This window comes from Gobius niger (assembly GCF_951799975.1).
Source record: "Gobius niger genome assembly, chromosome: 6".
Lineage (NCBI taxonomy): Eukaryota > Metazoa > Chordata > Actinopteri > Gobiiformes > Gobiidae > Gobius > Gobius niger.
Genome location: NC_136857.1, coordinates 40,204,034 through 40,228,061, shown reverse-complemented (window position 1 = coordinate 40,228,061; position 24,028 = coordinate 40,204,034). Strand labels below are relative to the sequence as shown.

General features: G+C 51.8%; 2 protein-coding genes across 2 annotated transcripts in view; both read right to left on the bottom strand.

The window, feature by feature from the left end:
- LOC306964897 (NACHT, LRR and PYD domains-containing protein 14-like) overlaps window positions 1-24,028 on the bottom strand; it is a 318,924-nt gene that overhangs the window by 94,411 nt on the left and 200,485 nt on the right. The window lies entirely within an intron of this gene.
- Window positions 1-24,028, bottom strand: part of orc1 (origin recognition complex, subunit 1) — a gene marked incomplete at its 3' end in the record, with an annotated part of 51,576 nt that overhangs the window by 4,620 nt on the left and 22,928 nt on the right. The window contains exons 10-16 of the mRNA XM_079558739.1: window positions 22,498-22,693; window positions 22,252-22,358; window positions 21,893-21,994; window positions 20,235-20,406; window positions 18,509-18,616; window positions 18,287-18,436; window positions 2,383-2,502 (exon numbers count right to left, since the gene is read on the bottom strand). Of these exons, the coding sequence (XP_079414865.1) occupies window positions 2,383-2,502; window positions 18,287-18,436; window positions 18,509-18,616; window positions 20,235-20,406; window positions 21,893-21,994; window positions 22,252-22,358; window positions 22,498-22,693 (955 nt within the window). The remainder of the gene's footprint in view (window positions 1-2,382; window positions 2,503-18,286; window positions 18,437-18,508; window positions 18,617-20,234; window positions 20,407-21,892; window positions 21,995-22,251; window positions 22,359-22,497; window positions 22,694-24,028) is intronic.

Genomic DNA, 24,028 nt, shown 5'->3' with positions numbered 1-24,028 from the left:
GTTTGCTGCTGCTCATGTAAAAGTCTCTGGTTCCTCTGTGTGTGAGTCAGAAGTGCTGGTGTTCCTGATGAAGCTCCAGTTTGCTGCTGCTCATGTAAAAGTCTCTGGTTCCTCTGTGTGCGAGTCAGAAGTGCTGGTGTTCCTGATGAAGCTCCAGTTTGCTGCTCATGTAAAAGTCTCTGGTTCCTCTGTGTGTGAGTCAGAAGTGCTGGTGTTCCTGATGAAGCTCCAGTTTGCTGCTGCTCATGTAAAAGTCTCTGGTTCCTCTGTGTGTGAGTCAGAAGTGTTGGTGTTCCTGATGAAGCTCCAGTTTGCTGCTCATGTAAGTCTCTGGTTCCTCTGTGTGTGAGTCAGAAGTGCTGGTGTTCCTGATGAAGCTCCAGTTTGCTGCTCATGTAAAAGTCTCTGGTTCCTCTGTGTGTGAGTCAGAAGTGCTGGTGTTCCTGATGAAGCTCCAGTTTGCTGCTGCTCATGTAAAAGTCTCTGGTTCCTCTGTGTGTGAGTCAGAAGTGCTGGTGTTCCTGATGAAGCTCCAGTTTGCTGCTCATGTAAAAGTCTCTGGTTCCTCTGTGTGTGAGTCAGAAGTGCTGGTGTTCCTGATGAAGCTCCAGTTTGCTGCTGCTCATGTAAAAGTCTCTGGTTCCTCTGTGTGTGAGTCAGAAGTGTTGGTGTTCCTGATGAAGCTCCAGTTTGCTGCTCATGTAAAAGTCTCTGGTTCCTCTGTGTGTGAGTCAGAAGTGCTGGTGTTCCTGATGAAGCTCCAGTTTGCTGCTGCTCATGTAAAAGTCTCTGGTTCCTCTGTGTGTGAGTCAGAAGTGCTGGTGTTCCTGATGAAGCTCCAGTTTGCTGCTGCTCATGTAAAAGTCTCTGGTTCCTCTGTGTGTGAGTCAGAAGTGCTGGTGTTCCTGATGAAGCTCCAGTTTGCTGCTCATGTAAAAGTCTCTGGTTCCTCTGTGTGTGAGTCAGAAGTGCTGGTGTTCCTGATGAAGCTCCAGTTTGCTGCTCGTGTAAAAGTCTCTGGTTCCTCTGTGTGTGAGTCAGAAGTGCTGGTGTTCCTGATGAAGCTCCAGTTTGCTGCTCATGTAAAAGTCTCTGGTTCCTCTGTGTGTGAGTCAGAAGTGTTGGTGTTCCTGATGAAGCTCCAGTTTGCTGCTGCTCATGTAAAAGTCTCTGGTTCCTCTGTGTGTGAGTCAGAAGTGTTGGTGTTCCTGATGAAGCTCCAGTTTGCTGCTGCTCATGTAAAAGTCTCTGGTTCCTCTGTGTGTGAGTCAGAAGTGCTGGTGTTCCTGATGAAGCTCCAGTTTGCTGCTGCTCATGTAAAAGTCTCTGGTTCCTCTGTGTGTGAGTCAGAAGTGCTGGTGTTCCTGATGAAGCTCCAGTTTGCTGCTCATGTAAAAGTCTCTGGTTCCTCTGTGTGTGAGTCAGAAGTGTTGGTGTTCCTGATGAAGCTCCAGTTTGCTGCTCATGTAAAAGTCTCTGGTTCCTCTGTGTGTGAGTCAGAAGTGCTGGTGTTCCTGATGAAGCTCCAGTTTGCTGCTCATGTAAAAGTATCTGGTTCCTCTGTGTGTGAGTCAGAAGTGCTGGTGTTCCTGATGAAGCTCCAGTTTGCTGCTCATGTAAAAGTCTCTGGTTCCTCTGTGTGTGAGTCAGAAGTGCTGGTGTTCCTGATGAAGCTCCAGTTTGCTGCTGCTCATGTAAAAGTCTCTGGTTCCTCTGTGTGTGAGTCAGAAGTGCTGGTGTTCCTGATGAAGCTCCAGTTTGCTGCTCATGTAAAAGTCTCTGGTTCCTCTGTGTGTGAGTCAGAAGTGTTGGTGTTCCTGATGAAGCTCCAGTTTGCTGCTGCTCATGTAAAAGTCTCTGGTTCCTCTGTGTGTGAGTCAGAAGTGCTGGTGTTCCTGATGAAGCTCCAGTTTGCTGCTGCTCATGTAAAAGTCTCTGGTTCCTCTGTGTGTGAGTCAGAAGTGCTGGTGTTCCTGATGAAGCTCCAGTTTGCTGCACGTGTAAAAGTCTCTGGTTCCTCTGTGTGTGAGTCAGAAGTGCTGGTGTTCCTGATGAAGCTCCAGTTTGCTGCTGCTCGTGTAAAAGTCTCTGGTTCCTCTGTGTGTGAGTCAGAAGTGCTGGTGTTCCTGATGAAGCTCCAGTTTGCTGCTGCTCGTGTAAAAGTCTCTGGTTCCTCTGTGTGTGAGTCAGAAGTGCTGGTGTTCCTGATGAAGCTCCAGTTTGCTGCTGCTCATGTAAAAGTCTCTGGTTCCTCTGTGTGTGAGTCAGAAGTGCTGGTGTTCCTGATGAAGCTCCAGTTTGCTGCTACTCATGTAAAAGTCTCTGGTTCCTCTGTGTGTGAGTCAGAAGTGCTGGTGTTCCTCATGAAGCTTCAGGACTTACCTTCCTGGAGACCAGCTGCAGAGCGTCCTCCTCAAACGCCTTGATCTTGTTGAGTCTGGAGCTGATGATCTGCTGCAGCTGTTTGAAACTGTACGGCTGGAAGGACATCCGGGTCAGGCCCTGGAACAGACACGGGACGGGGTCAGAGGTCAGGAGTCTCAGACTTCAGGAGTCTCAGACTTCAGGAGTCACAGACTTCAGGAGTCTCAGACTTCAGGAGTCACAGACTTCAGGAGTCACAGACTTCAGGAGTCACAGGGTCAGACTTCAGGAGCCACAGACTTCAGGAGTCACAGACTTCAGGAGTCTCAGACTTCAGGTGTCACAGACTTCAGGAGTCACAGACTTCAGGAGTCACAGACTTCAGGAGTCTCAGACTTCAGGTGTCACAGACTTCAGGAGTCACAGACTTCAGGAGTCACAGACTTCAGGAGTCTCAGACTTCAGGAGTCACAGACTTCAGGAGTCACAGACTTCAGGAGTCACAGGGTCAGACTTCAGGAGCCACAGACTTCAGGAGTCTCAGACTTCAGGACCACAGACTTCAGGAGTCTCAGACTTCAGGACCACAGACTTCAGGAGTCTCAGACTTCAGGACCACAGACTTCAGGAGTCTCAGACTTCAGGACCACAGACTTCAGGAGTCTCAGACTTCAGGAGTCTCAGACTTCAGGAGTCTCAGACTTCAGGACCACAGACTTCAGGAGTCTCAGACTTCAGGAGTCTCAGACTTCAGGAGTCACAGACTTCAGGAGTCACAGACTTCAGGACCACAGACTTCAGGAGTCTCAGACTTCAGGAGTCTCAGACTTCAGGACCACAGACTTCAGGAGTCTCAGACTTCAGGACCACAGACTTCAGGAGTCTCAGACTTCAGGAGTCTCAGACTTCAGGAGTCTCAGACTTCAGGACCACAGACTTCAGGAGTCTAAGACTTCAGGAGTCACAGACTTCAGGAGTCACAGACTTCAGGACCACAGACTTCAGGAGTCTCAGTCTTCAGGAGTCTCAGACTTCAGGAGTCACAGACTTCAGGAGTCACAGACTTCAGGAGTCACAGACTTCAGGAGTCACAGACTTCAGGAGTCACAGACTTCAGGAGTCTCAGACTTCAGGAGTCTCAGACTTCAGGAGTCTCAGACTTCAGGAGTCTCAGACTTCAGGTGTCACAGACTTCAGGAGTCACAGACTTCAGGAGTCTCAGACTTCAGGAGTCACAGACTTCAGGAGTCTCAGTCTTCAGGAGTCACAGACTTCAGGAGTCACAGACTTCAGGAGTCACAGACTTCAGGAGTCACAGACTTCAGGAGTCACAGACTTCAGGAGTCACAGACTTCAGGAGTCTCAGACTTCAGGAGTCTCAGACTTCAGGAGTCTCAGACTTCAGGAGTCTCAGACTTCAGGTGTCACAGACTTCAGGAGTCACAGACTTCAGGAGTCTCAGACTTCAGGAGTCACAGACTTCAGGAGTCTCAGACTTCAGGAGTCACAGACTTCAGGAGTCTCAGACTTCAGGTGTCACAGACTTCAGGAGTCACAGACTTCAGGAGTCTCAGACTTCAGGTGTCACAGACTTCAGGAGTCACAGACTTCAGGAGTCTCAGACTTCAGGAGTCTCAGACTTCAGGAGTCTCAGACTTCAGGAGTCTCAGACTTCAGGAGTCACAGACTTCAGGAGTCTCAGACTTCAGGTGTCACAGACTTCAGGAGTCACAGACTTCAGGACCACAGACTTCAGGAGTCACAGACTTCAGGAGTCTCAGACTTCAGGAGTCACAGACTTCAAGACCACAGACTTCAGGAGTCTCAGACTTCAGGAGTCTCAGACTTCAAGACCACAGACTTCAGGAGTCTCAGACTTCAGGACCACAGACTTCAGGATCTCACAGACTTCAGGAGTCACAGACTTCAGGAGTCACAGACTTCAAGACCACAGACTTCAGGAGTCTCAGACTTCAGGAGTCTCAGACTTCAGGACTCTCAGACTTCAGGAGTCACAGACTTCAGGAGTCACAGACTTCAGGAGTCACAGACTTCAGGAGTCTCAGACTTCAGGAGTCACAGACTTCAGGACCACAGACTTCAGGAGTCTCAGACTTCAGGAGTCTCAGACTTCAGGAGTCACAGACTTCAGGACCACAGACTTCAGGAGTCTCAGACTTCAGGAGTCACAGGGTCAGACTTCAGGAGCCACAGACTTCAGGAGTCACAGACTTCAGGAGTCTCAGACTTCAGGTGTCACAGACTTCAGGAGTCACAGACTTCAGGAGTCACAGACTTCAGGAGTCTCAGACTTCAGGTGTCACAGACTTCAGGAGTCACAGACTTCAGGAGTCACAGACTTCAGGAGTCTCAGACTTCAGGAGTCACAGACTTCAGGAGTCACAGACTTCAGGAGTCACAGGGTCAGACTTCAGGAGCCACAGACTTCAGGAGTCTCAGACTTCAGGACCACAGACTTCAGGAGTCTCAGACTTCAGGACCACAGACTTCAGGAGTCTCAGACTTCAGGACCACAGACTTCAGGAGTCTCAGACTTCAGGACCACAGACTTCAGGAGTCTCAGACTTCAGGACCACAGACTTCAGGAGTCTCAGACTTCAGGACCACAGACTTCAGGAGTCTCAGACTTCAGGACCACAGACTTCAGGAGTCTCAGACTTCAGGAGTCACAGACTTCAGGAGTCACAGACTTCAGGACCACAGACTTCAGGAGTCACAGACTTCAGGAGTCTCAGACTTCAGGAGTCTCAGACTTCAGGAGTCTCAGACTTCAGGAGTCTCAGACTTCAGGAGTCACAGACTTCAGGACCACAGACTTCAGGAGTCTCAGACTTCAGGAGTCTCAGACTTCAGGAGTCTCAGACTTCAGGAGTCACAGACTTCAGGACCACAGACTTCAGGAGTCTCAGACTTCAGGAGTCACAGGGTCAGACTTCAGGAGCCACAGACTTCAGGAGTCACAGACTTCAGGAGTCTCAGACTTCAGGTGTCACAGACTTCAGGAGTCACAGACTTCAGGAGTCACAGACTTCAGGAGTCTCAGACTTCAGGTGTCACAGACTTCAGGAGTCACAGACTTCAGGAGTCACAGACTTCAGGAGTCTCAGACTTCAGGAGTCTCAGACTTCAGGAGTCACAGACTTCAGGAGTCACAGACTTCAGGAGTCTCAGACTTCAGGTGTCACAGACTTCAGGAGTCACAGACTTCAGGAGTCACAGACTTCAGGAGTCTCAGACTTCAGGAGTCACAGACTTCAGGAGTCACAGACTTCAGGAGTCACAGACTTCAGGAGTCACAGGGTCAGACTTCAGGAGCCACAGACTTCAGGAGTCTCAGACTTCAGGACCACAGACTTCAGGAGTCTCAGACTTCAGGACCACAGACTTCAGGAGTCTCAGACTTCAGGACCACAGACTTCAGGAGTCTCAGACTTCAGGACCACAGACTTCAGGAGTCTCAGACTTCAGGACCACAGACTTCAGGAGTCTCAGACTTCAGGACCACAGACTTCAGGAGTCTCAGACTTCAGGACCACAGACTTCAGGAGTCTCAGACTTCAGGAGTCACAGACTTCAGGAGTCTCAGACTTCAGGAGTCTCAGACTTCAGGACCACAGACTTCAGGAGTCACAGACTTCAGGAGTCTCAGACTTCAGGAGTCTCAGACTTCAGGAGTCTCAGACTTCAGGAGTCTCAGACTTCAGGAGTCTCAGACTTCAGGAGTCTCAGACTTCAGGAGTCTCAGACTTCAGGACCACAGACTTCAGGAGTCTCAGACTTCAGGAGTCTCAGACTTCAGGACCACAGACTTCAGGAGTCTCAGACTTCAGGACCACAGACTTCAGGAGTCTCAGACTTCAGGAGTCTCAGACTTCAGGAGTCTCAGACTTCAGGACCACAGACTTCAGGAGTCTCAGACTTCAGGAGTCACAGACTTCAGGAGTCACAGACTTCAGGACCACAGACTTCAGGAGTCTCAGTCTTCAGGAGTCACAGACTTCAGGAGTCACAGACTTCAGGAGTCTCAGTCTTCAGGAGTCACAGACTTCAGGAGTCACAGACTTCAGGAGTCTCAGACTTCAGGAGTCACAGACTTCAGGAGTCACAGACTTCAGGAGTCACAGACTTCAGGAGTCACAGACTTCAGGAGTCACAGACTTCAGGAGTCTCAGACTTCAGGAGTCTCAGACTTCAGGAGTCACAGACTTCAAGACCACAGACTTCAGGAGTCTCAGTCTTCAGGAGTCACAGACTTCAGGAGTCACAGACTTCAGGAGTCACAGACTTCAGGAGTCTCAGACTTCAGGAGTCACAGACTTCAGGAGTCACAGACTTCAGGACCACAGACTTCAGGAGTCTCAGTCTTCAGGAGTCACAGACTTCAGGAGTCACAGACTTCAGGAGTCTCAGTCTTCAGGAGTCACAGACTTCAGGAGTCACAGACTTCAGGAGTCTCAGACTTCAGGAGTCACAGACTTCAGGAGTCACAGACTTCAGGAGTCACAGACTTCAGGAGTCACAGACTTCAGGAGTCACAGACTTCAGGAGTCTCAGACTTCAGGAGTCTCAGACTTCAGGAGTCACAGACTTCAAGACCACAGACTTCAGGAGTCTCAGTCTTCAGGAGTCACAGACTTCAGGAGTCACAGACTTCAGGAGTCTCAGACTTCAGGAGTCACAGACTTCAGGAGTCACAGACTTCAGGAGTCACAGACTTCAGGAGTCACAGACTTCAGGAGTCTCAGACTTCAGGACCACAGACTTCAGGATCTCACAGACTTCAGGAGTCTCAGACTTCAGGAGTCTCAGACTTCAGGAGTCACAGACTTCAGGAGTCACAGACTTCAAGACCACAGACTTCAGGAGTCTCAGACTTCAGGACCACAGACTTCAGGATCTCACAGACTTCAGGAGTCTCAGACTTCAGGAGTCACAGACTTCAGGAGTCTCAGACTTCAGGAGTCACAGACTTCAGGAGTCACAGACTTCAGGAGTCACAGACTTCAGGAGTCACAGACTTCAGGAGTCACAGACTTCAGGAGTCTCAGACTTCAGGAGTCACAGACTTCAGGAGTCACAGACTTCAGGAGTCACAGACTTCAGGACCACAGACTTCAGGAGTCACAGACTTCAGGACCACAGACTTCAGGAGTCTCAGACTTCAGGAGTCTCAGACTTCAGGAGTCACAGACTTCAGGAGTCTCAGACTTCAGGAGTCTCAGACTTCAGGACCACAGACTTCAGGAGTCTCAAACTTCAGGAGTCACAAACTTCAGGAGTCTCAGACTTCAGGAGTCTCAGACTTCAGGACCACAGACTTCAGGAGTCTCAGTCTTCAGGAGTCACAGACTTCAGGAGTCTCAGTCTTCAGGAGTCACAGACTTCAGGAGTCTCAGACTTCAGGAGTCTCAGACTTCAGGACCACAGACTTCAGGAGTCTCAGACTTCAGGAGTCTCAGACTTCAGGAGTCTCAGACTTCAGGAGTCTCAGACTTCAGGAGTCTCAGACTTCAGGAGTCACAGACTTCAGGAGTCTCAGACTTCAGGAGTCTCAGACTTCAGGAGTCACAGACTTCAAGACCACAGACTTCAGGATCTCACAGACTTCAGGATCTCACAGACTTCAGGAGTCACAGACTTCAGGAGTCACAGACTTCAAGACCACAGACTTCAGGAGTCTCAGACTTCAGGACCACAGACTTCAGGATCTCACAGACTTCAGGAGTCTCAGACTTCAGGAGTCACAGACTTCAGGAGTCTCAGACTTCAGGAGTCACAGACTTCAGGAGTCACAGACTTCAGGAGTCACAGACTTCAGGAGTCACAGACTTCGGGAGTCACAGACTTCGGGAGTCACAGACTTCAGGACCACAGACTTCAGGAGTCTCAGACTTCAGGAGTCACAGACTTCAGGAGTCTCAGACTTCAGGAGTCTCAGACTTCAGGATCTCACAGACTTCAGGAGTCTCAGACTTCAGGAGTCTCAGACTTCAGGAGTCTCAGACTTCAGGACCACAGACTTCAGGAGTCACAGACTTCAGGAGTCTCAGACTTCAGGAGTCTCAGACTTCAGGAGTCTCAGACTTCAGGAGTCTCAGACTTCAGGACCACAGACTTCAGGAGTCTCAGACTTCAGGACCACAGACTTCAGGAGTCTCAGACTTCAGGAGTCTCAGACTTCAGGAGTCTCAGACTTCAGGACCACAGACTTCAGGAGTCTCAGACTTCAGGAGTCTCAGACTTCAGGAGTCACAGACTTCAGGAGTCACAGACTTCAGGACCACAGACTTCAGGAGTCTCAGTCTTCAGGAGTCACAGACTTCAGGAGTCACAGACTTCAGGAGTCTCAGACTTCAGGAGTCACAGACTTCAGGAGTCACAGACTTCAGGAGTCACAGACTTCAGGAGTCACAGACTTCAGGAGTCACAGACTTCAGGAGTCACAGACTTCAGGAGTCTCAGACTTCAGGAGTCTCAGACTTCAGGAGTCACAGACTTCAGGAGTCTCAGACTTCAGGAGTCACAGACTTCAGGAGTCTCAGACTTCAGGAGTCTCAGACTTCAGGAGTCTCAGACTTCAGGAGTCTCAGACTTCAGGAGTCTCAGACTTCAGGAGTCTCAGACTTCAGGAGTCACAGACTTCAGGAGTCTCAGACTTCAGGAGTCTCAGTCTTCAGGAGTCACAGACTTCAGGAGTCTCAGACTTCAGGAGTCTCAGACTTCAGGAGTCTCAGACTTCAGGAGTCACAGACTTCAGGAGTCTCAGACTTCAGGAGTCTCAGACTTCAGGAGTCTCAGACTTCAGGAGTCTCAGACTTCAGGAGTCTCAGACTTCAGGAGTCACAGACTTCAGGAGTCACAGACTTCAGGAGTCTCAGACTTCAGGAGTCTCAGACTTCAGGACCACAGACTTCAGGAGTCACAGACTTCAGGAGTCTCAGACTTCAGGAGTCACAGACTTCGGGAGTCACAGACTTCAGGACCACAGACTTCAGGAGTCTCAGACTTCAGGAGTCACAGACTTCAGGACCACAGACTTCAGGATCTCACAGACTTCAGGAGTCACAGACTTCAGGAGTCACAGACTTCAGGAGTCTCAGACTTCAGGAGTCTCAGACTTCAGGAGTCACAGACTTCAGGAGTCACAGACTTCAGGAGTCACAGACTTCAGGAGTCTCAGACTTCAGGAGTCACAGACTTCAGGATCTCACAGACTTCAGGAGTCACAGACTTCAGGAGTCACAGACTTCAGGAGTCTCAGACTTCAGGAGTCACAGACTTCAGGAGTCTCAGACTTCAGGACCACAGACTTCAGGATCTCACAGACTTCAGGAGTCACAGACTTCAGGAGTCACAGACTTCAGGAGTCTCAGACTTCAGGAGTCTCAGACTTCAGGAGTCACAGACTTCAGGAGTCACAGACTTCAGGAGTCACAGACTTCAGGAGTCTCAGACTTCAGGACCACAGACTTCAGGAGTCTCAGACATCAGGAGTCACAGACTTCAGGAGTCACAGACTTCAGGAGTCACAGACTTCAGGAGTCACAGACTTCAGGACCACAGACTTCAGGAGTCACAGACTTCAGGAGTCACAGACTTCAGGAGTCACAGACTTCAGGAGTCACAGACTTCAGGAGTCACAGACTTCAGGAGTCACAGACTTCAGGAGTCACAGACTTCAGGAGTCTCAGACTTCAGGAATCTCAGACTTCAGGAGTCACAGACTTCAGGAGTCTCAGACTTCAGGAGTCACAGACTTCAGGAGTCTCAGACTTCAGGAATCTCAGACTTCAGGAGTCACAGACTTCAGGAGTCTCAGACTTCAGGAGTCACAGGGTCAGGAGTCACAGACTTCAGGAGTCACAGACTTCAGGAGTCTCAGACTTCAGGAGTCACAGACTTCAGGACCACAGACTTCAGGAGTCACAGACTTCAGGAGTCACAGACTTCAGGAGTCTCAGACCTCAGGAGTCTCAGACTTCAGGAGTCACAGACTTCAGGACCACAGACTTCAGGAGTCACAGACTTCAGGACCACAGACTTCAGGAGTCTCAGACTTCAGGAGTCACAGACTTCAGGAGTCACAGACTTCAGGACCACAGACTTCAGGACTACAGACTTCAGGAGTCACAGACTTCAGGAGTCACAGACTTCAGGACTACAGACTTCAGGAGTCTCAGACTTCAGGAGTCTCAGACCTCAGGAGTCACAGACTTCAGGACCACAGACTTCAGGAGTCTCAGACTTCAGGAGTCACAGACTTCAGGAGTCACAGACTTCAGGAGTCTCAGACTTCAGGACCACAGACTTCAGGAGTCACAGACTTCAGGAGTCACAGACTTCAGGAGTCTCAGACTTCAGGAGTCACAGACTTCAGGAGTCACAGACTTCAAGATCACAGACTTCAGGAGTCACAGACTTCAGGAGTCTCAGACTTCAGGAGTCACAGACTTCAGGAGTCACAGACTTCAGGAGTCACAGACTTCAGGAGTCACAGACTTCAGGAGTCTCAGACTTCAGGAGTCTCAGACTTCAGGAGTCACAGACTTCAGGACCACAGACTTCAGGAGTCTCAGACTTCAGGAGTCACAGACTTCAGGACCACAGACTTCAGGAGTCACAGACTTCAGGACCACAGACTTCAGGAGTCACAGACTTCAGGAGTCTCAGACCTCAGGAGTCACAGACTTCAGGAGTCTCAGACTTCAGGAGTCACAGACTTCAGGAGTCACAGGGTCAGGAGTCACAGACTTCAGGAGTCTCAGACTTCAGGAGTCTCAGACTTCAGGAGTCACAGGGTCAGGAGTCACAGACTTCAGGAGTCTCAGACTTCAGGAGTCTCAGACTTCAGGAGTCACAGACTTCAGGACCACAGACTTCAGGAGTCACAGACTTCAGGACTACAGACTTCAGGAGTCTCAGACTTCAGGAGTCTCAGACCTCAGGAGTCACAGACTTCAGGAGTCTCAGACTTCAGGAGTCTCAGACTTCAGGAGTCACAGACTTCAGGACCACAGACTTCAGGAGTCTCAGACTTCAGGAGTCACAGACTTCAGGAGTCACAGACTTCAGGAGTCACAGACTTCAGGACCACAGACTTCAGGAGTCACAGACTTCAGGAGTCACAGACTTCAGGAGTCTCAGACTTCAGGAGTCACAGACTTCAGGAGTCACAGACTTCAAGACCACAGACTTCAGGAGTCTCAGACTTCAGGAGTCTCAGACTTCAGGAGTCACAGACTTCAGGAGTCACAGACTTCAGGAGTCACAGACTTCAGGAGTCACAGACTTCAGGAGTCTCAGACTTCAGGAATCTCAGACTTCAGGAGTCACAGACTTCAGGAGTCTCAGACTTCAGGAGTCACAGGGTCAGGAGTCACAGACTTCAGGAGTCACAGACTTCAGGAGTCTCAGACTTCAGGAGTCACAGACTTCAGGACCACAGACTTCAGGAGTCTCAGACTTCAGGAGTCACAGACTTCAAGACCACAGACTTCAGGAGTCTCAGACTTCAGGAGTCACAGACTTCAGGAGTCACAGACTTCAGGAGTCACAGACTTCAGGAGTCACAGACTTCAGGAGTCTCAGACTTCAGGAATCTCAGACTTCAGGAGTCTCAGACTTCAGGAGTCTCAGACTTCAGGACCACAGACTTCAGGAGTCACAGGGTCAGGAGTCACAGACTTCAGGAGTCACAGACTTCAGGAGTCTCAGACTTCAGGAGTCACAGACTTCAGGACCACAGACTTCAGGAGTCTCAGACTTCAGGAGTCACAGACTTCAGGACCACAGACTTCAGGAGTCACAGACTTCAGGACCACAGACTTCAGGAGTCTCAGACTTCAGGAGTCACAGACTTCAGGACCACAGACTTCAGGAGTCACAGACTTCAGGACTACAGACTTCAGGAGTCTCAGACTTCAGGAGTCACAGACTTCAGGAGTCACAGACTTCAGGACCACAGACTTCAGGAGTCTCAGACTTCAGGACCAGACTTCAGGACCACAGACTTCAGGAGTCTCAGACCTCAGGAGTCACAGACTTCAGGACCACAGACTTCAGGAGTCTCAGACTTCAGGAGTCACAGACTTCAGGACCACAGACTTCAGGAGTCTCAGACCTCAGGAGTCACAGACTTCAGGACCACAGACTTCAGGAGTCTCAGACTTCAGGAGTCACAGACTTCAGGAGTCACAGACTTCAGGAGTCACAGACTTCAGGAGTCACAGACTTCAGGAGTCTCAGACTTCAGGAATCTCAGACTTCAGGAGTCTCAGACTTCAGGAGTCTCAGACTTCAGGACCACAGACTTCAGGAGTCACAGGGTCAGGAGTCACAGACTTCAGGAGTCACAGACTTCAGGAGTCTCAGACTTCAGGAGTCACAGACTTCAGGACCACAGACTTCAGGAGTCTCAGACTTCAGGAGTCACAGACTTCAGGACCACAGACTTCAGGAGTCACAGACTTCAGGACCACAGACTTCAGGAGTCTCAGACTTCAGGAGTCACAGACTTCAGGACCACAGACTTCAGGAGTCACAGACTTCAGGACTACAGACTTCAGGAGTCTCAGACTTCAGGAGTCTCAGACCTCAGGAGTCACAGACTTCAGGACCACAGACTTCAGGAGTCTCAGACTTCAGGAGTCTCAGACTTCAGGAGTCACAGACTTCAGGAGTCACAGACTTCAGGACCACAGACTTCAGGAGTCTCAGACTTCAGGACCACAGACTTCAGGAGTCTCAGACCTCAGGAGTCACAGACTTCAGGACCACAGACTTCAGGAGTCTCAGACTTCAGGAGTCACAGACTTCAGGAGTCACAGACTTCAGGAGTCACAGACTTCAGGAGTCACAGACTTCAGGAGTCACAGACTTCAGGAGTCACAGACTTCAGGAGTCACAGACTTCAGGAGTCTCAGACCTCAGGAGTCACAGACTTCAGGAGTCTCAGACTTCAGGAGTCACAGACTTCAGGAGTCACAGGGTCAGGAGTCACAGACTTCAGGAGTCTCAGACTTCAGGAGTCTCAGACTTCAGGAGTCACAGGGTCAGGAGTCACAGACTTCAGGAGTCTCAGACTTCAGGAGTCTCAGACTTCAGGAGTCACAGACTTCAGGACCACAGACTTCAGGAGTCACAGACTTCAGGAGCTACAGACTTCAGGAGTCTCAGACTTCAGGAGTCTCAGACCTCAGGAGTCACAGACTTCAGGAGTCTCAGACTTCAGGAGTCTCAGACTTCAGGAGTCACAGACTTCAGGACCACAGACTTCAGGAGTCTCAGACTTCAGGAGTCACAGACTTCAGGAGTCACAGACTTCAGGAGTCTCAGACTTCAGGACCACAGACTTCAGGAGTCACAGACTTCAGGAGTCACAGACTTCAGGAGTCTCAGACTTCAGGAGTCACAGACTTCAGGAGTCACAGACTTCAGAGACCACAGACTTCAGGAGTCTCAGACTTCAGGAGTCTCAGACTTCAGGAGTCACAGACTTCAGGAGTCACAGACTTCAGGAGTCACAGACTTCAGGAGTCACAGACTTCAGGAGTCTCAGACTTCAGGAATCTCAGACTTCAGGAGTCACAGACTTCAGGAGTCTCAGACTTCAGGAGTCACAGGGTCAGGAGTCACAGACTTCAGGAGTCACAGACTTCAGGAGTCTCAGACTTCAGGAGTCACAGACTTCAGGACCACAGACTTCAGGAGTCTCAGACTTCAGGAGTCACAGACTTCAAGACCACAGACTTCAGGAGTCTCAGACTTCAGGAGTCACAGACTTCAGGAGTCACAGACTTCAGGAGTCACAGACTTCAGGAGTCACAGACTTCAGGAGTCTCAGACTTCAGGAATCTCAGACTTCAGGAGTCTCAGACTTCAGGAGTCTCAGACTTCAGGACCACAGACTTCAGGAGTCACAGGCGTCAGGAGTCACAGACTTCAGGAGTCACAGACTTCAGGAGTCTCAGACTTCAGGAGTCACAGACTTCAGGACCACAGACTTCAGGAGTCTCAGACTTCAGGAGTCACAGACTTCAGGACCACAGACTTCAGGAGTCACAGACTTCAGGACCACAGACTTCAGGAGTCTCAGACTTCAGGAGTCACAGACTTCAGGACCACAGACTTCAGGAGTCACAGACTTCAGGACTACAGACTTCAGGAGTCTCAGACTTCAGGAGTCTCAGACCTCAGGAGTCACAGACTTCAGGACCACAGACTTCAGGAGTCTCAGACTTCAGGAGTCTCAGACTTCAGGAGTCACAGACTTCAGGAGTCACAGACTTCAGGACCACAGACTTCAGGACCACAGACTTCAGGAGTCTCAGACTTCAGGACCACAGACTTCAGGAGTCTCAGACCTCAGGAGTCACAGACTTCAGGACCACAGACTTCAGGAGTCTCAGACTTCAGGAGTCACAGACTTCAGGACCACAGACTTCAGGAGTCTCAGACCTCAGGAGTCACAGACTTCAGGACCACAGACTTCAGGAGTCTCAGACTTCAGGAGTCACAGACTTCAGGAGTCACAGACTTCAGGAGTCACAGACTTCAGGAGTCACAGACTTCAGGAGTCTCAGACTTCAGGAATCTCAGACTTCAGGAGTCTCAGACTTCAGGAGTCTCAGACTTCAGGACCACAGACTTCAGGAGTCACAGGGTCAGGAGTCACAGACTTCAGGAGTCACAGACTTCAGGAGTCTCAGACTTCAGGAGTCACAGACTTCAGGACCACAGACTTCAGGAGTCTCAGACTTCAGGAGTCACAGACTTCAGGACCACAGACTTCAGGAGTCACAGACTTCAGGACCACAGACTTCAGGAGTCTCAGACTTCAGGAGTCACAGACTTCAGGACCACAGACTTCAGGAGTCACAGACTTCAGGACTACAGACTTCAGGAGTCTCAGACTTCAGGAGTCTCAGACCTCAGGAGTCACAGACTTCAGGACCACAGACTTCAGGAGTCTCAGACTTCAGGAGTCTCAGACTTCAGGAGTCACAGACTTCAGGAGTCACAGACTTCAGGACCACAGACTTCAGGAGTCTCCGACTTCAGGACCACAGACTTCAGGAGTCTCAGACCTCAGGAGTCACAGACTTCAGGACCACAGACTTCAGGACCACAGACTTCAGGAGTCTCAGACTTCAGGAGTCACAGACTTCAGGACCACAGACTTCAGGAGTCTCAGACCTCAGGAGTCACAGACTTCAGGACCACAGACTTCAGGAGTCTCAGACTTCAGGAGTCACAGACTTCAGGAGTCACAGACTTCAGGAGTCACAGACTTCAGGAGTCACAGACTTCAGGAGTCACAGACTTCAGGAGTCTCAGACTTCAGGACCACAGACTTCAGGAGTCACAGACTTCAGGAGTCACAGACTTCAGGAGTCACAGACTTCAGGAGTCTCAGACTTCAGGAGTCACAGACTTCAGGAGTCACAGACTTCAGGAGTCACAGACTTCAGGACCACAGACTTCAGGAGTCACAGACTTCAGGAGTCTCAGACTTCAAGAGTCTCAGACTTCAGGAGTCACAGACTTCAGGAGTCACAGACTTCAGGAGTCACAGACTTCAGGACCACAGACTTCAGGAGTCTCAGACTTCAGGAGTCACAGACTTCAGGAGTCACAGACTTCAGGAGTCTCAGACTTCAGGAGTCTCAGACTTCAGGAGTCTCAGACTTCAGGAGTCTCAGACTTCAGGAGTCACAGACTTCAGGAGTCTCAGACTTCAGGAGTCACAGACTTCAGGACCACAGACTTCAGGAGTCACAGACTTCAGGAGTCTCAGACTTCAGGAGTCACAGACTTCAGGAGTCACAGACTTCAGGAGTCTCAGACTTCAGGAGTCTCAGACTTCAGGAGTCTCAGACTTCAGGAGTCTCAGACTTCAGGAGTCTCAGACTTCAGGAGTCACAGACTTCAGGAGTCACAGACTTCAGGAGTCACAGACTTCAGGAGTCTCAGACTTCAGGAGTCTCAGACTTCAGGAGTCTCAGACTTCAGGAGTCTCAGACTTCAGGAGTCACAGGGTCAGGAGTCACAGACTTCAGGAGTCACAGACTTCAGGACCACAGACTTCAGGAGTCTCAGACTTCAGGAGTCACAGACTTCAGGAGTCTCAGACTTCAGGAGTCACAGACTTCAGGAGTCACAGACTTCAGGACCACAGACTTCAGGAGTCACAGACTTCAGGAGTCTCAGACTTCAGGAGTCTCAGACTTCAGGAGTCTCAGACTTCAGGAGTCTCAGACTTCAGGAGTCTCAGACTTCAGGAGTCTCAGACTTCAGGAGTCTCAGACTTCAGGACCACAGACTTCAGGAGTCTCAGACTTCAGGAGTCTCAGACTTCAGGACCACAGACTTCAGGAGTCTCAGACTTCAGGACCACAGACTTCAGGAGTCTCAGACTTTAGGAGTCACAGACTTCAGGAGTCACAGACTTCAGGACCACAGACTTCAGGAGTCTCAGACTTCAGGAGTCACAGACTTCAGGAGTCTCAGACTTCAGGAGTCTCAGACTTCAGGAGTCTCAGACTTCAGGACCACAGACTTCAGGAGTCTCAGACTTCAGGAGTCACAGACTTCAGGAGTCACAGACTTCAGGAGGTGCTGGAACTCTAGTCTTGAAGACTCTCCACAGGGTAAACAGAGCATGTAACAGAAGGTGTCATTGCTTTTTTTAAAATAGGTTTTAGTGATGCTGAGCTGAAGAGGACGAGTCTAAAGACTAAACTCTAGCCTGGATTCATGACTTGTGTGAAGCTTCAGATCATTGTGTTTTATCCTCTTTTCTCTTCATGCCTCCTAAATTCATCTCTTGATGTGAAATAAAAAGTGGGCAAAGCTTGAGAAGAGACACATTAAACCTGTGCATTGAGCCTTCAGGGTCTAAAGTGGACACATTATCAGTCTCCTCTAGGGCTGTGCAATTAACTGAAATTCGATTCCAATTTCAATTATTACACAAGACGATCACAAAAACAGCATAATCGAGAACAAGCGATTATTAAGGATGCCCTCCCGCTCGTCTTGTGCGGTTTGTGAGGCGTCTGATCAGCTGAAACACCAGCCCAGCCTGACAGAACTGTAAATAATATCTACTAATATGTTTTATACCTAACTCTTAGATAACGCCGCTGTTCAGAGCTCACCTTGTGCTGAAGGAGAACAGCTGTTTTAGAAGTGAAGGAGAACAGCTGTTTTAGAAGCCTCCACATCCTTTGCTCAGGCACTGGTTTGTTTAGTAGAAAAGTCTAAAACTCTTCTTCGTATTCCACCAGCTATTGGCTCAAGCTTTGGTCTGACATAAAAACATTAGCGCTGAGTGATGATGTCATCAGGCCGCGCGGCTCTGTTGGACAGGTGTGAGGGCTGGCCAGCAGGGGGCAGGTCTATCTTATCGAATTAGTTCAGAAACGTGAGCATATAAAAAATAAAAAATAAAGCTTTTATTGTTCAAAGAAAATGTAGTCCATAGTTGTTTTTTAAAATAATAAAAATGAATAAATAAAATACAGATTTTTTTTTTATGCAACAAATAATCGTTTGAATAATCGTGATTTCAATTATTACTAAAATAATCGTGATCATTATTTTTTCTATAATCGAGCAGCCCGAGTCTCCTCTTCTACTTTGTGCATTCCAGAGGTGGCAGAACTTTAACCCCTGCCTACAACATGTACAATAGCTCTCCTCAGGATGAGAACAGCAGCAGCGTTCTGGATCTAATGGTCAAGAAGAGGCTGCAGAAAGACCAGAGGAAGAGGTTTCTGTTTGTGGTTATGTGGGGAAGAACCCAAACCACCTCTTCTAAAACCAAGCTGGTCCATAGTGTTGTAGTAGTAGTATTTGCAGTAGTATTGCAGTAGTATTGCAGTAGTATTGCAGTCCTCACCAGCCTGGAGGCCACCCGGTTGATGAGGATCCTCTCGGGCAGGTCCATGGTGTTGGCGATGGTCAGGACCACGAGGCGAGCGTGGCGCCGCGTGGGCCAGTCGAACAGGTTATAGAGGACGTTCTGTTTCCGCGTCCACAGCAGGTCCAGCTGAAACACAGAGGTTTATTCAGCTTCACGTCTCCAACGGCTGAGCAGGTGATACTGTGAGAGCCTGATCACCTCGTCCACCAAGAGCACGGTGGTCTCCTTCCTGGGGGCGGGGCTGCTGAACCTCTTCTCCAAAAGCGAGGCCGCGTGGTCTGCGGTCGCCTTCTGCCCCGTCAGCTTCTACAAACAAACACACACTTTACAGACTCCGCACTTTCTAACCTCTACACCGTGTCTTCTCGGTGGTACCTGTAGGATCTGGACGTACGTGTAGGATCTGGTCGTACCTGTAGGATCTGGACGTACCTGTAGGATCTGGACGTACCTGTAGGATCTGGTCGTACCTGTAGGATCTGGACGTACCTGTAGGATCTGGACTGTAGGATCTGGACGAACCTGTAGGATCTGGTCGTACCTGTAGGATCTGGACGTACCTGTAGGATCTGGACTGTAGGATCTGGACGAACCTGTAGGATCTGGACGTACCTGTAGGATCTGGACTGTAGGATCTGGACGAACCTGTAGGATCTGGTCGTACCTGTAGGATCTGGACTGTAGGATCTGGACGAACCTGTAGGATCTGGTCGTACCTGTAGGATCTGGACGTACCTGTAGGATCTGGACTGTAGGATCTGGACGAACCTGTAGGATCTGGACGTACCTGTAGGATCTGGACGTACCTGTAGGATCTGGACTGTAGGATCTGGACGAACCTGTAGGATCTGGACGTACCTGTAGGATCTGGACGTACCTGTAGGATCTGGACGTACCTGTAGGATCTGGACTGTAGGATCTGGTCGTACCTGTAGGATCTGGACGTACCTGTAGGATCTGGATTGTAGGATCTGGACGTACCTGTAGGATCTGGTCGTACCTGTAGGATCTGGACGTACCTGTAGGATCTGGTCGTACCTGTAGGATCTGGACGTACCTGTAGGATCTGGTCGTACCTGTAGGATCTGGACTGTAGGATCTGGACGTACCTGTAGGATCTGGTCGTACCTGTAGGATCTGGACGTACCTGTAGGATCTGGACTGTAGGATCTGGACGAACCTGTAGGATCTGGACGTACCTGTAGGATCTGGACGTACCTGTAGGATCTGGACGTACCTGTAGGATCTGGTCGTACCTGTAGGATCTGGACGTACCTGTAGGATCTGGTCGTACCTGTAGGATCTGGACTGTAGGATCTGGACGTACCTGTAGGATCTGGTCGTACCTGTAGGATCTGGACTGTAGGATCTGGACGTACCTGTAGGATCTGGACGTACCTGTAGGATCTGGACTGTAGGATCTGGACGAACCTGTAGGATCTGGACGTACCTGTAGGATCTGGACGTACCTGTAGGATCTGGACGTACCTGTAGGATCTGGTCGTACCTGTAGGATCTGGACGTACCTGTAGGATCTGGTCGTACCTGTAGGATCTGGACTGTAGGATCTGGACGTACCTGTAGGATCTGGTCGTACCTGTAGGATCTGGACTGTAGGATCTGGACGTACCTGTAGGATCTGGTCGTACCTGTAGGATCTGGTCGTACCTGTAGGATCTGGACGAACCTGTAGGATCTGGACGTACCTGTAGGATCTGGACGTACCTGTAGGATCTGGACGTACCTGTAGGATCTGGACGTACCTGTAGGATCTGGACTGTAGGATCTGGACGTACCTGTAGGATCTGGTCGTACCTGTAGGATCTGGACGTACCTGTAGGATCTGGACTGTAGGATCTGGACGAACCTGTAGGATCTGGACGTACCTGTAGGATCTGGACGTACCTGTAGGATCTGGACGTACCTGTAGGATCTGGACGTAGGCCTGGTGAGGGTCTGTCATCTTCATCCCGTTGATGTCGATGAAGGTGAAGGACGGGATTTCTCCTGTTTCTGCCGAGCTCTGCAAACACCGCAGCACCTCCTGCACCGTCGCCGTCTTCCCTGTGCCGGGGACGCCCGATATGTACATGCATCTGCAGGAGAGAGTACCTACTGAGTCACCGGTACAGAGGAACCACTGAGCCACCGGCACAGAGAGGAACCACTGAGCCACCAGCACAGAGGAACCACTGAGCCACCGGCACAGAGGAACCACTGAGCCACCGGCACAGAGAGGAACCACTGAGCCACCAGCACAGAGAGGAACCACTGAGCCACCGGCACAGAGAGGAACCACTGAGCCACCGGCACAGAGGAACCACTGAGTCACCGGCACAGAGAGGAACCACTGAGCCACCGGCACAGAGGAACCACTGAGCCACCAGCACAGAGAGGAACCACTGAGCCACCGGCACAGAGAGGAACCACTGAGCCACCGGTACAGAGGAACCACTGAGCCACCGGCACAGAGAGGAACCACTGAGCCACCGGTACAGAGGAACCACTGAGCCACCGGCACAGAGGAACCACTGAGCCACTGGTACAGAGAGGAACCACTGAGCCACCGGCACAGAGAGGAACCACTGAGCCACCGGCACAGAGAGGAACCACTGAGCCACCGGTACAGAGGAACCACTGAGCCACCGGCACAGAGAGGAACCACTGAGCCACCGGTACAGAGGAACCACTGAGCCACCGGCACAGAGGAACCACTGAGCCACCGGTACAGAGGAACCACTGAGCCACCGGCACAGAGGAACCACTGAGCCACCGGTACAGAGGAACCACTGAGCCACCGGCACAGAGGAACCACTGAGCCACCGGCACAGAGGAACCACTGAGCCACCGGCACAGAGGAACCACTGAGCCACCGGCACAGAGGAACCACTGAGCCACCGGCACAGAGAGGAACCACTGAGCCACCGGCACAGAGAGGAACCACTGAGCCACCAGCACAGAGGAACCACTGAGCCACCGGCACAGAGGAACCACTGAGCCACCGGCACAGAGGAACCACTGAGCCACCGGCACAGAGGAACCACTGAGCCACCGGCACAGAGGAACCACTGAGCCACCGGCACAGAGGAACCACTGAGCCACCGGCACAGAGGAACCACTGAGCCACCGGCACAGAGAGGAACCACTGAGCCACCAGCACAGAGGAACCACTGAGCCACCGGCACAGAGGAACCACTGAGCCACCGGCACAGAGGAACCACTGAGCCACCGGCACAGAGAGGAACCACTGAGCCACCAGCACAGAGGAACCACTGAGCCACCGGCACAGAGGAACCACTGAGCCACCGGCACAGAGAGGAACCACTGAGCCACCGGCACAGAGAGGAACCACTGAGCCACCGGCACAGAGAGGAACCACTGAGCCACCAGCACAGAGGAACCACTGAGCCACCAGCACAGAGAGGAACCACTGAGCCACCGGCACAGAGAGGAACCACTGAGCCACCGGCACACAGAGGAACCACTGAGCCACCGGCACAGAGAGGAACCACTGAGCCACAGACACAGAGAGGAACCACTGAGCCACCGGCACAGAGAGTAACCGGTTCAGTTCTGACTCACCCTCCGGTTCCGTCCAGGATCTTACTCTCCACAAAGCTGTAAATGTCCTGGAACTCCTGCTCCCGACACGGCAGAGACTCCGGCACCGACGACACGTGCAGCCTGTGAGCGACAGCACTGTTATTACACTCTCCCTCGGTGACAGAGCCCCCCCCTCGGTAACAGAGCCCCCCCCTCGGTGACAGAGCCCCCCCCTCGGTAACAGAGCCCCCCCCCCCCGGTAACAGAGCCCCCCCCTCGGTGACAGAGCCCCCCCCTCGGTGACAGAGCCCCCCCCTCGGTAACAGAGCCCCCCCCCTCGGTGACAGAGCCCCACCCCCCTCGGTAACAGAGCCCCCCCCTCGGTAACAGAGCCGTACCTGGCGCGGGCCTCCTCCAGGGCGTTGCCCGGTCTCTTGGCGGGCGCTGACCTGGAGGGGATGCTGGGCGTGGCCTGGCGCGGCGTCCGGGGCGTGAGGGGCGTGGCCTGAGAACAGACGAGAGAACAGAGGAGTCAAACACCGACCGATGTGTTTTTAGAGTGAGCGTCTGCAGAAAAACAAAAGCTGAGCGATACATCGACCACATGACCACACGATGTATCAACATGAATAACTCTGCCTCACCCGGCGCGGCGTTTTCCGGGGCGTCCTGAGCGGCGCTTTACGAGGCGTTTGGGCGGAGCTGCGCCTCCTCTTCACCGCCTCCTCCTCCTCCTCCTCCTCCTCCTCCTCACTGCTGCTGCTCAGCTCCTGTTTGGACGGGACAAACTCCTCCTCCTCGCCGTCTGAGTCCAGCTCCGCCCGAGCGTTCAGCATCGACCTGCACACGAGGAGCCGGCGGAAAACAATCAGGAACAACGTGGACCATCAGGAACAACGTGGACCATCAGGAACAACGTGGACCATCAGGAACAACGTGGACAATCAGGAACAACGTGGACCATCAGGAACAACGTGGACAATCAGGAACAACGTGGACAATCAGGAACAACGTGGACAATCAGGAACAACGTGGACAATCAGGAACAACGTGGACAATCAGGAACAACGTGGACAATCAGGAACAACGTGGACAATCAGGAACAACGTGGACCATCAGGAACAACGTGGACCATCAGGAACAACGTGGACCATCAGGAACAACGTGGACCATCAGGAACAACGTGGACAATCAGGAACAACGTGGACCATCAGGAACAACGTGGACAATCAGGAACAACGTGGACAATCAGGAACAACGTGGGGGAATTACATATTTACAGGAAAAAACAGGCACTTATTTGTGAAAACATTTGGATGATGATGGATCAGATTTGATGAGAGGAATGTGGGGGTGTGTCTGGGACTCCGGGGGTGTGTCTGGGACTCCGGGGGTGTGTCTGGGACTCTGGGGGCGTGTCTGGGACTCTGGGCTGTGTGTCTGGGACTCTGGGCTGTGTGTCTGGGACTCTGGGCTGTGTGTCTGGGACTCTGGGGGGGGGGTGTGTCTGGGACTCTGGGGGTGCGTGTCTGGGACTCTGGGGGTGCGTGTCTGGGACTCTGGGGGTGCGTGTCTGGGACTCTGGGCTGTGTGTCTGGGACTCTGGGCTGTGTGTCTGGGACTCTGGGCTGTGTGTCTGGGACTCTGGGGGGGGGGTGTGTCTGGGACTCTGGGGGTGCGTGTCTGGGACTCTGGGGGTGCGTGTCTGGGACTCTGGGGGTGCGTGTCTGGGACTCTGGGGGTGCGTGTCTGGGACTCTGGGGGTGCGTGTCTGGGACTCTGGGGGTGCGTGTCTGGGACTCTGGGGGCGTGTGTCTGGGACTCTGGGGGCGTGTGTGTGGGACTCTGGGGGCGTGTGTTTGGGACTCTGGGGGCGTGTGTGTGGGACTCTGGGGGCGTGTGTCTGGGACTCTGGGGGTGTGTCTGGGACTCTGGGGGTGTGTCTGGGACTCTGGGGGGGGTGTGTCTGGGACTCTGGGGGGGGTGTGTCTGGGACTCTGGGGGGGGTGTGTCTGGGACTCTGGGGGGGTGTCTGGGACTCTGGGGGGGTGTCTGGGACTCTGGGGGGGTGTCTGGGACTCTGGGGGTGTGTCTGGGACTCTGGGGGGGCGTGTCTGGGACTCTGGGGGTGCGTGTCTGGGACTCTGGGGGGCGTGTCTGGGACTCTGGGGGCGT